This window comes from Hyperolius riggenbachi, chromosome 10, assembly GCF_040937935.1.
Source record: "Hyperolius riggenbachi isolate aHypRig1 chromosome 10, aHypRig1.pri, whole genome shotgun sequence".
Lineage (NCBI taxonomy): Eukaryota > Metazoa > Chordata > Amphibia > Anura > Hyperoliidae > Hyperolius > Hyperolius riggenbachi.
The window spans coordinates 131052737-131069554 of NC_090655.1; the positions used below are offsets into that span (position 1 = coordinate 131052737).

Genomic DNA, 16818 nt, shown 5'->3' on the forward strand with positions numbered 1-16818 from the left:
TACATAACCCTGCGATTGTGGTTAGGTGGGCCCAGTAATTCAAGTGTGAGGCTGTCATAGGAGAGGAGTACACGATGATGTAGAATACACGAGGGAAGGGAGGTCCCCGCCAAAGGCTTACAGTCTAAGGTGAGGTGAGGTGGACACACTAGGTAGGGCTGTAAAATAAGTATTCAATAGAGAGCTACTGTGGAGTAGGGGGTAGGCCATCTTGAAGAGGTGGGTTTTGAGAGTTTGCTTGAATGATATTTGATAACATCTACCAGGTCCTGTGCTGATTCCTGATGTGAGGGATAGTTACCTGTGGCAGATCCTATAACTTCCCACTGGTGTATCTAGAGGTGTTACACTGCCATATGGGTAGAGTAGCTTTCAGTAAAGGGTGTACTTCCTTTAGTGCTCCCGTGGGAGGTGTGGAAGTCATTAGAATGATTCAGTGTTGCATCCTCAGCCTCATGGGGGCATTGCATTTCACTCAGAAAATGGCTGCTTTTATGCACCATTGTGGGAGAATGTACTCCACCCACTAGTACGTTAGAAAGTAGGATTCCGGGCAGTAATAATTTTCTGAATATTAAAGAACACTCTCATTTGTATTGTTTCAGCTAAGTTTTCTATTTAGCTAACATGTATTCTAATATTCTGTGCACTTATTTTTACATTTTAAATTGCATCAATTTCACAGTAGTGCCCCTTTAAATCTTCATAAAATCTGTGTCTTGAACTGGGAACTGATCAATAATGTATTGATTTTGTGATCCAGCTCTAAGATGCCAGCTGAGTTGATGTAAAGATAACAGTAAGCTGCCCAGCATATCATTGCCTGGCTGTCCTGTTGGTCTTTCTAGCATCAGTAGCATCTAAATTACACATCTCAAACCAGGGGCATATCTGGGTAATATAGAGTCCATGGCAAACACTGAAATTGCCCCCCCCCCTCCACCCTTCCGGTCAGAGCCCCCTTCCACTTTAAAAACGGCATCCATTCTTGCGTACATGTGTTATGGTTGCTTGTGTTCTTTGGCTCAGGATATTGCTGAAGTTACTTTTTTGGAAATATCTCTTCTTATTCCCTCCCTGTCCTCTTTTCTAATACTAAGCCAAGTGCTCCCTACATACATACATACATTAAGTAGCCATGTTTCCCAAATAACAGAATTCATCTTATCTGAGGACTGAGTGATGGGGAGGCACAGATGCAGGCATAGCGACATAGCACAGGGGCAGGCATGGCACCCATGGTGCTGTGGCGCCCATGGTACGAACAAGGCTTGCACCCCTCTAGATACGCCTCTATCTGAAACAAACATGTAGCTAATCCATCCAGACCAGTTAGAAATGTTTCTACATTAGAGGTGGCCACACTTTTTCGGCTTGTGAGCTACTTTAAAAAATTAGCAAGTCAAAATGATCTACTTATGTACAATTTTAGGAGCACACTTGTATATGTTACGGCCAGAACCCGAAGTGTGGCCACTTCTAGTTCTGGCCGGCCACTTCGGGTTCTGGCCGGCCAATGCGCGAAGTGGCCGCAGCGCTGCGGCCAATGTGAGAAATGTTTTGTTGACGCCGTCTCGCCGCGGCCAAATTGATGATGCTTAATTGTAATGAAATGTAGCCGGCGGCAATGTCATAGATGAAGCCGCCGGCTTTCGCGCACTGCCTCTCCCCGATCCACCCTCCCTCCTCTCCCCGCCTCCCATTACAATACATAGCAGCCGGGCGGGGACATGCAGCCGGAGAGTCGTTCGTCGCGGCAGGGGAATCCTGCCGTTCCTGCAGAGCGGGGTGCTGGCAGAAGCGATGTCTGCAGCCTCCCCCGCTCTGCTGCCCCTGCTGCGACGAACGACTCTCCGGCTGCATGTCCCCGCCCGGCTGCTACGTATTGTAATGGGAGGCGGCGGCGAGAGGAGGGAGGGGGGGATCGGGGAGAGGCAGTGCGCGAAAGCCGGCGGCTTCATCTATTCTATGACATTGCCGCCGGCTACATTTCATTAAAATTAAGCAAGTTTGTCATCAATTTGGCCGGGCGAGACGGCTGTATACATTCCATTTCTCACATTGGCCGCAGCGCTGCGGCCACTTCGCATATTGGCCGGCCAGAACCCGAAGTGGCCGGCCAGAACTAGAAGTGGCCACACTTCGGGTTCTGGCCGTAACATATACACGGAATGGAAAATGTAGTGGGGTCGGAATCTACCATAAATCCTTTGCGATCTACTGGTAGATCACATTCTACCTAATGGGCACCCCTGTATGCTTGTTCAGGGTCTATGGCTAAAAGTATTAGAGGTATTAGAGTAATATTACATCTGCAGAACAGCCATGCATCTGGTATTTGGTAAAAAGGAAATAAATATGGTAGCCTCCATATTCCTCTCACCTCAAGTTCCCTCTAATTACCAGAAATGTTTGCCTCTAGTAAATTCTGCATACGGTTTTAGACCAAAAAGAATGTATCCATATGACAGTTCTGATTCTGTTCTTGAATAACATCAATCTTTACCTCATCCCTAAATAGTGACTTTTTCCTTGTACTTTTAATGATCCCAGATTGGGCCAAAATGGAAAGATGTGGTGACAAAGTGCATAAAAGGTCACTACCAACCCTTACTACTTTTGTATGCTGATCCCAGGGGAACACCAGTAACCATCCCAGACATGCTGTCACAGATGGATCTGCGACAGTACAGCAGAACTTGTTATGACAGTGAAGACTCAGGTAAGATTATTGTTCTGTTATCATAAAGGGACCATGAACAGAGAAAATCATTGGAATCTGTACTTACCTGGGGCTTCCCCAGCTCCCCATATCCTGTGAGTTCCTTCGGCGTCCTCTGGGAGCCATCCGTGGTCCAGCTGGCGGCTCCGTTAACCCGCCGACTCTGGCTGAAGTTGCGCATGCGATGTCACCGCGCCATGATTGTGATGGGTGTGTGGAAAGGCCGCACATGCATTACTTCAGCAAAAGTTGCTGGTTTAACGGAGCCACAAGTGGGACCATGGAGGGGACCCAGAGGATGCCGAGGGACCTCGCAGGCTACAGCGGGCTGGAAGAAGCCCCGGCTAAGTCCAGATTCAGTTTATTTTCTTTGTTCAGGGACCCTTTAACAATTTTGCCAGAACACAGTGATTCAAAGACAGCCTCAAAAACGGCAAATTAACAGTATGTAGGCTAATCCCTTGATTTAACCCATTATGGTTATTGGTGTACATTTTGCTTTGTTTATTAGGCAGGGAGCCATCTATCTCCAGTGATACCAGGACAGACTCCTCCACTGACAGCTGTCATTACAAACATTCACATCATGAGTCTGTGGTGAGCCATTTCTCCTCTGACTCGCAAGGCACCGTCATCTACAATTTGGACAATGATGCTGCATCACAGAGTAGCAGAGATACAGGTAGCGTACACTAAATGATGTTGAGATTCCTAAGCCTTGTCTTGCTATATCTCAGTGGTAGATGTAGTGTATTTCTTCATTGCTACAATTTACACGTGCGCGTAAAGCTGTGCAGTCTCCACCTTGATTTATGGAGGTGATTTACTACAGTTAATATGCGGGAGGAGCAGTGAACTGAAGGTCTGAAAACAGACGTCAAACATTTTGTCTTGTGCGTGGGATTTAGAAAAATATATGCTTGATGCAATGTTTGAGGTGCACACACCTTAACTACTAGTCTAGATTTCTGACATGGACTAATGGGTTATATTACACTGATCAGCCAAAACATTAAAACTGCTGACAGGTAAAGTAAACAACACTGACTGTTACAATGACACCTGTCAAGGGGTGGGACATATTGGGTAGATGAATTGTCAATTGTTGAAGGTGAAATCTTAGGAGCAAGATGTTTGTAAGAATGTAAGCGACTTTGACAAGGACCAAATCATGGTGGCTAGGTGACTAGAATGAAACATCTCTAAAAGTACAGGTCTTGTGGAGAAAGCAGGTCGATTTGTTGCACAAGCCTGATACATTTGTTCTTTGATTTGGGCACCTGGTAACTTGGTTACCAGAGAGTGCTTTGACCGATACTAGTGTTATCACAAAGCAGGGTAGACTACTGGCAGGCTCCAAATGCTGAAGCTAAAGCAAATAGTTGTAGACAAGGATCGGTTAGGGCTAGACAGGTAGTTTTGGGGGTTTTGTCTTGAGGAGATGGGGTAAGGATAGATCAGTACCTTCTGGTAGGATTACACATTTAGGTTTTGGTACCAGGAAAAATAACAATGGGGGTGAGGGAGGGGGGCAACTATGGTTAGGCACCAGAAAGGATTTAATTCGGAGGGGGGTCAAAGCATTAGGGTGGGAAGTCATCATTCGGGATTTCGATGGGGTTAGGCAGTCAATTAAGGGAGATAAACTGAAACACAAAAGACACCATTGTGATTTTTTCCTGATATGCAGTGGTTTGTACCTACCAATGGTCTAAAGTGGAGGATAACCAGTGAAGTAGAAACAGGACAGGACAGAAACAAAGGTGTCTATTGGTTCACTCGTAAGTGGGAAGTGAAGGCTAACCTATCAGGTCCAGTCTTGCATAAGACCTACTGCAGCACAAAGGGCTACTTAAGACGTAATACTGTGCATCATAAAAGGTGTTAGAACACACAGTGCCCTGCAGATTGCTTTTCTTGGGGATACATGTCCAGTGACCAATTAAAGTGCCCATTCTGACTCCTGCCCACTATTGAAAGTACTTACAGTGGATGGGTGAACCTCAGAACTGGACTATTGAGCAATGGGAGGAAGTGGCCAGTTCCGATGAATTAGGTTTTCTTTAGCTGTCAAATTCCCTAGGTCTGAATGTAATTGAGCATCTGGGGTAAAAATGGGCAAGATCCCCACTCCTTATCAGCCGCTCGATTTCCCGCTATTGTCCGCCCGCGGGGATCGAGCGGGGAATCTATCCGGCAAGTCATCGGACCTGTCGGATATTATCAATCGAGCCATCAGCGGCTCGGTTGATAAGGAAACTACTGTCCGTGTATGCCAGAGATCTTATTGAGTCAATGTCTCGACAGGTCAGAGCTCTTCTGGTGGCACAAAAGGAACCTACACAGTATTAAGCTGCTCATTTTAAAGTTTTGCCCGATCAGTGTATTTCCATAGTGATGCAGAAGGACTCCTGCCAGGGTTGAGGAAACAAATGAGTTCCAGGATACGTTTTTATTAATTATCGCCCTCATTAAACTTTCAGGTCGTTAGAACGAACCGGTACTTACCCACATGAAACAACATTAATACTAAAACTTTTGTCATCCAAAAAATACAGCATGCTGTCAGTTTTTTTAGGGTTTTTTTTTGTTTTGTTTGTTTTTTAAACTTGAACGTGAAAATGTATCTGGTGTGAATGAGCTCTTTGTGTTTTTGTTTTTTTCTTTTGTCAACTTGGGCCATCAGTTTTATTGCTTACTTTTTTTTACATTGCCGTAAAATGCAAACAAAAGGATATAGTATGAATATATCCATGTTATTATTTAACAGAAACGCAGCTACTTAGGCTTCGCTGACTTAAAATGTAAACAAGACACGGCAGGGATATGTTTGGGGTTTTTTTTGGGGGGGGGGCTGTTTCTTAAATAAGAAAATCTGAAATATTGTACTAGAATATTTACTCCTTACATCTAGTTTGTAGTGTGCTCCTTCACATTATAGCAGCAGTGAACAAACAAAATATCCTTGCTTTGAGGCTGCTGTAAAAACAATGTCAGCCCAGTGTAGTGTTATGTAGGCTATTGTGGATGGTCTTCTGCCTACGGTTATAAACCAAATTTGGCATACATTATCTGTTAAAATTAAGTTTTGTAACTGGAGTACCACATTTGTGCTGTATGAGCTTGGTCAAGGTACTGGATTATATTTGGTGAATTTACTGACTGCAAAATATTCTGGAATCCTGTAGTGATTCACACATTTATAGTTAATGTAGAGAGGAAAGTTTTTTTCCACTAAACAAAAGGAAAAAAGCATGTTATGAGGAGAAGAAGAAAAGATAAGCAAAAGATAGAAAATAATCCTCTTACCCTGTCAGTGTGGTATGGAGAAAAATGTCTTGCGCAGCATTGAGGGAATCTTGTTTACTATTGGCCCACAAAGCTAGAATGTTTTCTTTTATTCCCTTAGTTCAAGACCTGACCCTTTTTTTTCTTGTATAGATACCCAAGTTTATGCAGATAATCCAGATTTTCACACTGAAAATTGATGCAAAATTCCTGCTATTCTGCCACAATTTAATTTGCAATTTTTGTTCAGGGAGTGTTTCTTATTCACTAAATGAGAAGCGCAATTGCCACAATTTTCAGTGTGAAACAGACATTGGTTTTCACACTCTTTTCTGCTATTTCTCTGCTCTCCCCTAGGCTGCTATGCCGGAGCTGTGTCTGATTCTGTGCTGCTGCTGCCATTTCTCTGCTCTCCCCTAGGCTGCTATGCCGGAGCTGTGTCTGATTCTGTGCTGCTGCTGCCATTTCTCTGCTCTCCACTAGGCTGCTATGCCAGAGCTCTGTCTGATTCTGTGCTGCTGCTGCTGCTATTTCTCTGCTCTCCACTAGGCCGCTATGCCAGAGCTGTGTCTGATTCTGTGCTAATGCTGCCATTTCTCTGCTCTCCACTAGGCTGCTATGCCAGAGCTCTGTCTGATTCTGTGCTGCTGCTGCTGCTATTTCTCTGCTCTCCACTAGGCCGCTATGCCAGAGCTGTGTCTGATTCTGTGCTAATGCTGCCATTTCTCTGCTCTCCACTAGGCTGCTATGCCAGAGCTCTGTCCGATTCTGTGCTGCTGCTGCTGCCATTTCTCTGCTCTCCACTAGGCTGCTATGCCGGAGCTGTGTCTGATTTTGTGCTGCTGCTGCTATCTCTCTGCTTTCCACTAGGCTGCTATGCCGGAGCTGTGTCTGATTTTGTGCTGCTGCTGCCATTTCTCTGCTCTCCACTAGGCTGCTATGCCGGAGCTGTGTCTGATTCTGTGCTGCTGCTGCTATCTCTCTGCTTTCCACTAGGCTGCTATGCCGGAACTGTGTCGGATTCTGTGCTGCTGCTGTCAGTTCTCTGCTCTCCAATAGGCCGCTGTACTGGAGCTGTGCCTGTCCACATTTAGTACAGTATAAGATTGTGGAGCTGATATTTAAGCCCCGATATATTAGCACTCATACCTCCTACACAACCCCTGAACTGCCTCTGTGCCAAATTGCAGTTCCCCAGTCCTGGTGGTTCCTGAGATAGGGTATATCGAAACTACCTTGTGAACTAGTGGGGCTGGGTGCTGCAATTTGGCACAGAGGTAGTTGGGGGGTGGGGGGGGGGGGGAGAGATCCCCTCTCTAACCTCAACATTTGTTTTGTATAGGAGGTGTGAGTGCTGAGATATTGGGGTTTAAATATTAGCAGCATCTTTTATGTAAATTGGGGAGTGATGTCATCACCCACAAGGCTGTGCATCCAAGGCTGGAGTTTAATGCGTCCTAAGACTTTCATCATTGAGTAGGGAGGATATCACATTTTCAGCTAGATTTCCATTAGCCTCATGACTTTTGCCCCTCTGAAGACTGAGTTTTCCCTGACAAACCTGCCATCAGCTTTACACTGGTGGTGAGTTCATATCCATCTTACACAGCGGCAAGCCCAGGATTTTCACTGGGGGCTTCCTGAAATGTCTCCCTCGGCAACACAAAATGCAGTATAATAGTATGGTAGGACAACATGCTGGGTACACACAATGCAATTTCTGACATGTCTTATCTGCTAACGATCGACAATGGGATCCATCAGGAGCAGTTTAAATGCATATAAGAATGAGGATAGCTGACATTGGTAATGAAGGGGAAAGTGAAGCATTCACACAGCAGGGTCACAGGGTTGTGCTCTTCCCTAGCTCTGTGCTATGTTAAGTTCCCCAGAGCTGCATCATGCTCTGTACACATGCTGTTGCTACATACAAAGTCAACTGTAGCCGGGAAAGAAAGTGCAGGCAGCAACACTGTGCTGTAAGCTAAGCAGCAGGATGCTTGCAGACATTCTGTTGTCTCAACTTATGCCTGTCCCCAAACACTGCACCGGCCCTGGTCTGGGGGGTTCTGAACAGCTATATCCCCCCCCCCCCCCCTCCCAAACTTGCCTATGTTAAAGTTCCTCTTTAATATACTTTCTTCATACATCTTATTCTTTTTGCTAGATGTATTCATGTTGTAAGATTCAGTAGTAATAGATTAAGTCAGCCCTCATATAAAATGATCTACTCTAGCAGTTTGCTATATTGTTTTCTTCAAATTAGTTCATGTGATTGCTTCCTTTAGTCTAGAGAAATTAAATTTCCCACAATGCATCACTCCAAGGTTGTGGATGGAGCCATGCAAATCATTTGCTTCTTGGAGCGAGGAGTGCATCCAGAATTACTAGTTTATAGCACACCAGTAGGCCTTAATTACCCCATAACTGCAGTATGTAAGTTGGATCAGGAAGTAAATAAGGGTTACTGGTGAGTTTTTTTAAACTGGTGAAAAATGTGTATGGCTTTGCACTCTGTTTTAAAGTAATACTGGGAGGTTCACATTGGACAAGGAGAAGTGATTATATCTAATTACCTTCTCTATTAAGAAGATAATAAATACTGTGTAGTATTTTTTTCTCTTTAGAGGGCATTTGGGTTTCTTTAAAGCGAGTAACTTTAATGGGTAGTCATACTACTTGTTAATTTACTGTTTACAATGCTTACTTCCGAGCCTATGCACATGTACCTGAGTATGTGCAGATTCACTGGAGCAAGTTTTAAGTTCAGTGCACTTGCTGTTGCAGTTGTAATGCACGGCATGGATGCAGCTGTGCACGTGCAAAGCACAAGCTGCCACCCACTCACCACAATAAAGGAGAGAAGGGTACTGGATTACAAGGGGTTATTTACCCACAATTCCGCCGCCCGCCTTGTGTTCCAAACAGCTTACCTATTGATCACGTTGCAAGCCTCACCACAGAGCACTTCAGTGCGCCGTGGTGAGCCTCACCATGGAGCATTTCAGTGCACCGTGGTGAGGCTTGCAATGCGACCAATAGGACACATGCAAGCTGTTTAGAATGCAGGGCGGACGGCGGAATTATGGGGAAATAACCCCTTATAATTTAGCCGCTCCGCTGTGGCAATTAAGGCTCATTTCAATTATAAGTAAGCACTCGTGATTACTTGTGAGCACAGCCCCGCATGTGGGCAGAGCAATGTTTCACCAGAAAGTATACATAATGGTGAAGCATTTTTCTCAGAAAATACAGATAATGTGGCAACGTTTCACTAGAAAATACACTTTATGCGGCAGCATTTCACTAGAAAATACACGTAATGTGGCAGCGCTTCACCAGAAAATACACGTAATGCGGCAGCATTTCACCAGAAAATACAAATAATGGTGCTGCCTTTACACAGAAAATACATATAAAGCGGAAGCCTTTCCCCAAAATATACAGATGATGCGGCAGCATTTCACCAGAAAATACACGTAATGTGACAGAGCTTCACCAGAAAATAAAAATAAAGTGGCAGTGTATCATCAGAAAACACATGTAATGCGGCAGCGTTTCACCAGAAATTACATGTAATGTGGCAGTATTCCAATAGAACACATACATAATGCAGCAGCATTTCACTACAATATACACGTAATGTGGCAGCGTTTCACTTGAAAATACATGCAATGCGGCAGCATTTTACCAGAAAATACACATAATGCGACAGTGTTTCACTAGAAAATGCAAATAATGCGGCAGCGTTTCATTACAAAATACAAATAATGTGGCAGCAGTTCACCAGAAAATACACGTATGTGGCAGTGGTTCACCAGAAAATACACGTATGTGGCAGCGGTTCACCAGAAAATACACGTAATGCGGCAGCGTTTCACCAGAAAATACAGGTCATGCAGAAACGTTTCACCAGAAAATACACATAATGATGCTGCTTTTCCCCAGAAAATACAGATAATGCGGCATCGTTTCACTAGAAAATACACGTAATGAGGCAGCGTTTCACCAGAAAATATACATAATGGTGCGTGCAGCCATTCCCCAGCAAATACAAATGATGCGTCAGTGGTTTACCCAAAAAATACGCATAATGCGACAGTGCTTCACTAGAAAATATACATAATGCGGCAGCATTTCACTAGAAAATACATGTAATGCTGCAGCGTTTTACCAGGAAATACACATAATGCGACAGTGTTTCACTAGAAAATGCACATAACGTGGCAGTGTTTCATTAGAAAATACACGTAATGTGGCAGCGGTTCACCAGAAAATACAAATAATGCTGCATTTCACCAGAAAATACACTTAATGATGCTGCTTTTCCCAAGAAAATACAGATAATGCGGCAGCGTTTCACCAGAAAATACATGTAATGCGGCAGCGTTTCACCAGAAATTACATGTAATGTGGCAGTATTCCACTAGAACACATACATAATGCAGCAGTGTTTCACTACAAAATACACGTAATGTGGCAGCGTTTCACTTGAAAATACATGCAATGCGGCAGCATTTTACCAGGAAATACACATAATGCGACAGTGTTTCACTAGAAAATGCAAATAATGTGGCAGCGTTTCATTAGAAAATACAAATAATGTGGCAGCAGTTCACCAGAAAATACACGTATGTGGCAGCGGTTCACCAGAAAATACACGTAATGCGGCAGCGTTTCACCAGAAAATACTGGTCATGCAGAAGCGTTTCACCAGAAAATACACATAATGATGCTGCTTTTCCCCAGAAAATACAGATAATGCGGCATCGTTTCACTAGAAAATACACGTAATGTGGCAGCGTTTCACCAGAAAATACACATAATGGTGCGTGCAGCCATTCCCCAGCAAATACAAATGATGCGTCAGCGTTTTACCCAAAAAATACACATAATGCGACAGTGTTTCACTAGAAAATATACATAATGCGGCAGCATTTCACTAGAAAGTACATGTAATGCTGCAGAGTTTTACCAGAAAATACACATAATGCGACAGTGTTTCACTAGAAAATGCACATAATGTGGCAGTGTTTCATTAGAAACCCGTCCCTTCAGCAGCTTCGGCGGAACTAGTCGGACGGGCGCTGGAGCGCCCATGCAGCCGTCCCCACGCCATATTGATCTGCTTATTTAGGTGAGCCTCGCCAATTCCTATCTCATTGTGCTACTACCATATTGCCATCAGTCTCCTAACACACTGTCACTTTCATCTATCCTTGTTCTTATTACCTTCTTGGTCTTGGTATCATATAATTGTTTACATTGACAATACACTATTATTTGCACTAGGCACTTTATTGCTTGTTGAGCAGTTGCTCCCATGTATTATGCACGCTTATGCACTTTGTGACTTTTTGCAATTTACTGTTTATTGATTGATTCAACACTATTAGCACTTTTTTTTATCATTGTACTATTTAGGAATTTATATAGGTACAGCTATTTTTGTATACATTAGTGCGCTCCTCTTGATACATAGTGTGACTCAGTATTCAAATTTATTTATATTTATTTATATTTAGATTGCATTACTCCTTAATACTGAGCTGACTTTTTCCACATGTTGTTTTGAGAGGGACGCACTATTTGGAAACCATTGTATTTTATTGATCATACATTGCTGTGCCCTCCATTACCTGCGAGGCCAACTGCATAATTGTTAGTATTGGGGCCTTATATAGGCGTGGATACGTCTTGCTTTGTTTTAGATGTTTTTATTTTTAATTTTGGCTTCAATAAAGATATATATTATACTTCCTTGGTGTCTTGGTCCAATCAGTGCTCATTGATAATGCACATATAGAGGGGTTGCTTTTTCTTTTTCTTGTGTATATGCTTTAGTTGGGTCTGTGACTCTTTTCCCCCATCAAATATATAGAAAATGCACATAATGCAGCAGCATTTCATTAGGAAATGCATGTAATGTGGCAGCAGTGCACCAGAAAAAACACGTATGTGGCAGCGGTTCACCCGAAAATACACGTAGAGCAGCAGCGTTTCACCAGAAAATACAGGTAATGCGGAAGCGTTTCACCAGAAAATACACATAATGATGCTGCTTTTCCCCAGAAAATACAGATAATGTGGCAGCGTTTCACTAGAAAATACACGTAATGCGGCAGCGTTTCACTAGAAAATACACGTAATGCGGCAGCATTTCACCAGAAAATGCACATAATGTTGCAGCCTTTCCCAAGAAAATACAAATGATGCGTCAGCGTTTCACCAAAAAAATACACATAATGTGGCAGTGTTTCACTAGAAAATATACATAATGCGGCAGCATTTCACTTGAAAATACACGTAATGCGGCAGCGTTTTACCAGAAAATACACATAATGCGACAGCGTTTCACCAGAAAATGCACGTAATGCAGAAGGGTTTATCTAGGAAATGCACGTAATGCAGCAGCATTTCAATAGAAGATGCACGTAATGCAGCAGCATTTCACTAGAAAATGCATGTAATGTGGCAGTGTTTCACTAGAAAATACACCTAATGCAGCAACATTTTACTAGAAAATACACGGAATGTGGGAGCGTTTCACTAGAAAATGCATATAGGCAGGGCTCCTCTTTTATGTGTGTTGTTCCCCCCTATTAGTGCCCCCTAATATCCCTGGTGCTAGTGATGCACCTGTAAAGAAATAACATATAATCACTTGGCAGAAGACCCCTCTCCAGGCCTCCAGCGTATCTCCCCAATAATCTCTGCAAAACCCCGCGCTGACGGGCAGAGCAGGGCTACGGGAAAATGGCGCCCAAAACCCTGTGCTAGAGACACATATGGTCTCCAATGCAGGGCTGCGAACACCATTTTCCCATAGCCCTGCTCTGCCTACCGGAACCTACAGACTCCCACAGGCTGGAGGTGAGTTGCGGGCTGCGGCCGGTGATCTGGGCGGTGTCTATTAGACTTCGCAAGCCAGCACACCTCCTGGGGACACACCATCCAGGCCTGCATTGGTGGGCCTGATGAAATAGCCACGCGGGCTGTAGTTTGCCCACCCCTGGTTTAAAGCTTCTGATCTGAATAATTCTAGATACATAGTAAACCATCCAAGGTTGATGTTGTAGTAGTTTGTCCTGTATCTACCTTTCAGCATGTCTTCCTTTTGTGTAACATTATGCTTACTTGTGTTCAGGACATCTGACAGACAGTGAGTGCAGTCAGCAACACTTCTCAAGGAAAGGACCTTTAACAGACCGGAAGCGTAGTTCCAGTCGGCCTCGCAGAAAAGGAGATGAATTGCAGTCATCAGGTTATCATAGTGAAGGTCTGACCTGCGGTATTAACAGGCTTCTTTCTCTTTACCTTTTTCTTCCTTTTATTAGTTTTTGTTTCCCTTTTGTGTTGTGCCTGTTTCTAATAAGTTTTTCTATTTATCATCTTAGGTGAAACACTGAAGGAGAAGCAGGCCCCAAGGGCTGGTCTAAAACTTTCCTGCAGTTCAAGTAGATTACGGGACTTTAAAGCAACAGTTAGCAATATGATTCACAACAGACCATCTCAAGCTTCTCAGACAACGCAAAATTTGCATCATGTTGGGAGCGCCATGGACCAGACAGAGATCAAGCCACCATCAGCAGTGCAAGCCAGAGACTGGGAGATGGAAAATGGCAATGAGGCTAAATCTGGCTTGTCTAATAGGTATCGACCAACCTGGCGCCCAACACGGGAACCACTAAATGTGGACAGTATTTTCAGGTCAGAAAAAAGGGTCAACAATACGTACAGTCCGCTCAGTCCCTTCTCTGAAGACTCTGGTAAGATATTTTATTCTGGTGTTTGTCTAATACATGTTTTTATTCCCTGTATATTTCAGAAACTGAAACTTGTAATGGCTATTAATTAACACATCGTTAAATGATTACAGAAAACAACAGCAACAACAAAATTAGAAACTTCACTTCTAGTGCTTGCAGCATTTGTACAAACTTGTACTTTTCTTTTCCTATTTGCTGTAGATTTTAATGCATAATTATATCTTCTTGAATTCAAATTCATGCCAATAAAAAACTTAATTTCTACAAAGTAATATCTGTAAAAGTGTGTGTTAAAAAGAACCCGAGGCGGGGTTCTGAGAATAAAATCCCCATACAGAGGCTGGGTCTGTCTATAGAGCACAGCCTCTGTTGCTATTTAGATCGCCCCTAAGCCCCCCCTGTGCTCTGCAATCCCCCCATAAATAACAGCCGCGCTGCTGACATGCAGCTTGTCAGAGCGGGCTGTGTTTTCCATTGTAACGCCAGTCTCCGTTCTCTCCTCCCTCCTGCATCGCTCCGGTCCCCGCCCACGTCCCTTCCCTCCCCGCTGATCAGCTCTGCGTAACATGTTGGCGCTTTATAAATACAATAAATAATAATAATAATTATAACGTGTGCGTTATGCAGCTGACCATTGTGAATCCAGCATGAAGAAGCATTGAAAAAATGCAAGCTTTGGCTGGTACTTTAGCAGAAGTTGTTTAGTGCTAACAAAACTGACACACGTTACAGGTGTTGATTGGCACTTTCAGCATGCACTGCCTGGATGTTTTAAAAGTCATCGAGTGGTGCTCAGAGATACTCGTTTTGCCAGTGATCTCATTGGTGCTGGCAGGCATTTTGCATTGTTCAGAAAAAAGTATTAGCAATGGTGTGCTGCCATTTTACCATATCTGGCCCCTAGTGTATGCAGGCTTGCTGCGCTTTCTTCTAGTGTAACATATATACAAAATAGGATACTGGTAACACAGCACTTGAAAGTGGCGCCTTCTCACGATAGTCCAAAAATAACACAAGCCCAGCTATAGATCAATTGCTCCTCTTGTTTGGATGCAACTTTAGAAGACAATCTCCTTACATTTATATTCATTTGTTCTCAGAAAAATACACTCTCATTTGTATGTCTTTTTCTGAGGACACGTGGATATAAATTAGAGATCGTGATCTAAGGAGCTGCATTCAGACAAATGGGACGATTGATCTATAGCTGGGCTTGTGTTTTTTATGGACTATCTTGAGGAAGCATACTCTCAAGGACTGGCTTGGGCATTTTGCATTTACAATTTCATGACTTATTACATCACTAGTCAGTGCCACTAGAAAAGCATAATCTTATCAAAGCCTAGTGTCAACCAGCCCAAAGTTGTAAATAGTAGGAGATTGGGATTCCTTCAGATAAAGAAGGGTTGTGAGGACCAAGCCTTGTGATACTCCTACAGACAGAGGCATGGGCTGAAAGTGGTGCTGGAATGAGCAACTCTGACAGTGCTTACAGAAATTGAGGAGAGCTATGAAAGCGCAAGAACCTGGTTGGCCACAGAGATAATCAGGAGAGGATGGATCACTTTGTCCAAAGCTGAGGAAAAGGGGGATCAAACAGAATGACTGTTGAATGATAACTTTTGGCTTTAACAATTAATAAGTCATTTGTCATTTTTACAATTCTGTGGTATTACAGGGCAAATTCTGTGGTATTACAGAGCAAAAGCCAGATTGGTGATGATTTAACCACTTGAGCCTAACTGGACAAAAATTTCCGTCCAGTTAGGCTGCGCGCACTCCCGCGGCCCCCTCCCCCCCCCCCCCCCGTGCATGCTCCCGCTGCCGGCCGTTAGCCCAGTGATCAATGAAAGGGATTATAGATCCCTTTCATTGATCGGACACCCCGGAGAAAAGCCGACAGCGTCTCTTCAGACGCTGCGACTTTTCTGAGCTAAGAAAGTTCCTGGTCTTCTTTCTTCTTCCTGGGAGCGAGATCGATCACTCCCAGGACTTTTTGACTGTGGCCAAATAGTACAACTCCATCGCCAAACCACATTTTATTAAATAAATACATGTTTAAACATTTAAATCCCCTGTTTACCTCCCACACCAAAATACCCACATAAAAGTTTTAAACAAATTAAAATAAAAAATTACAATAATAATAATAAAAAAAAAACATAAATAGTTACCTAAGGGTCTGAACTTTTTAAATATTCATGTAAAAGGAGTATATCAATATGATTTATTAAATTATGGGCTTCTAAATCGTGATGGATGCTATTTGAAAAAATGCACCTTTATTTCTAAATTAAATATCGGAGCCATACATTGTGATAGGGACATAATTTAAATGGTGTAATAAGCGGGAGAAATTGGTAAATAAAGTACATGGGTTTTAATTATGGTGGCGTGTATTAATTTCAAACTATAATGGCCAAAAGCTGAGCAATAATGATTTTTTTTCCATTTCTTTCTTAATATTCCTGTTAAAATGGATTTAGAATAAATTAATTCTCAGCAAAATGTATCACCCACAGAAAGCCTAATTGGTGGCGGAAAAAAGATATAGATCAATTCATTGTGATGAGTAGTGATAAAGTTATTGGCAAATGAATGGGAGGTGAAAGTTGCTCAGATGTAAAAAAATCTCAACCCTGTAGGCTTAAGTGGTTAAACGTTGAACATGGAAGGGAAATACAGTAGAATGAGACATAGGCCTAGTGCACACCAGAGCGGTTCTGCTGCGGATTGCGATCCGCTTGCGGGTGCGGATCCGCTAGGGTAATGTATTTCAATGGGTTGGTGCACACCAGAGCGGGAGGCGTTATGCAGAAACGCATACTCCCGGGCTGCTGCAGATTTTGGATTGCGGATGCGTTTCTGCCTCAATGTTAAGTATAGGAAAAACGCAAACCGCTCTGAAAAACGGCAGTTCAGAGCGGCTTGCCAGGCGTTTACTGTAACAATACATGAAATCTACTACACCAAAAACGCTTCACAAAACCGCAAAATGCTAGCTGAAACGCTACAGAAAAATAAGAAAAAGCGTTTTAA

The 16818-nt window shown here is 43.2% G+C and overlaps 1 protein-coding gene across 9 annotated transcripts in view; it reads left to right on the forward strand.

The window, feature by feature from the left end:
• The window catches only part of USP54 (ubiquitin specific peptidase 54), a 230889-nt gene that overhangs the window by 160969 nt on the left and 53102 nt on the right, over positions 1-16818 (forward strand). For 7 of the 9 annotated variants that reach the window (XM_068258061.1, XM_068258062.1, XM_068258054.1 and 4 more), the window contains exons 10-13: positions 2554-2722; positions 3234-3404; positions 13158-13301; positions 13408-13779. In XM_068258061.1, coding sequence (XP_068114162.1) covers positions 2554-2722; positions 3234-3404; positions 13158-13301; positions 13408-13779 — 856 coding nt within the window. The remainder of the gene's footprint in view (positions 1-2553; positions 2723-3233; positions 3405-13157; positions 13302-13407; positions 13780-16818) is intronic. The other 2 variants (XM_068258057.1, XM_068258059.1) reach the window with 1 other exon arrangement.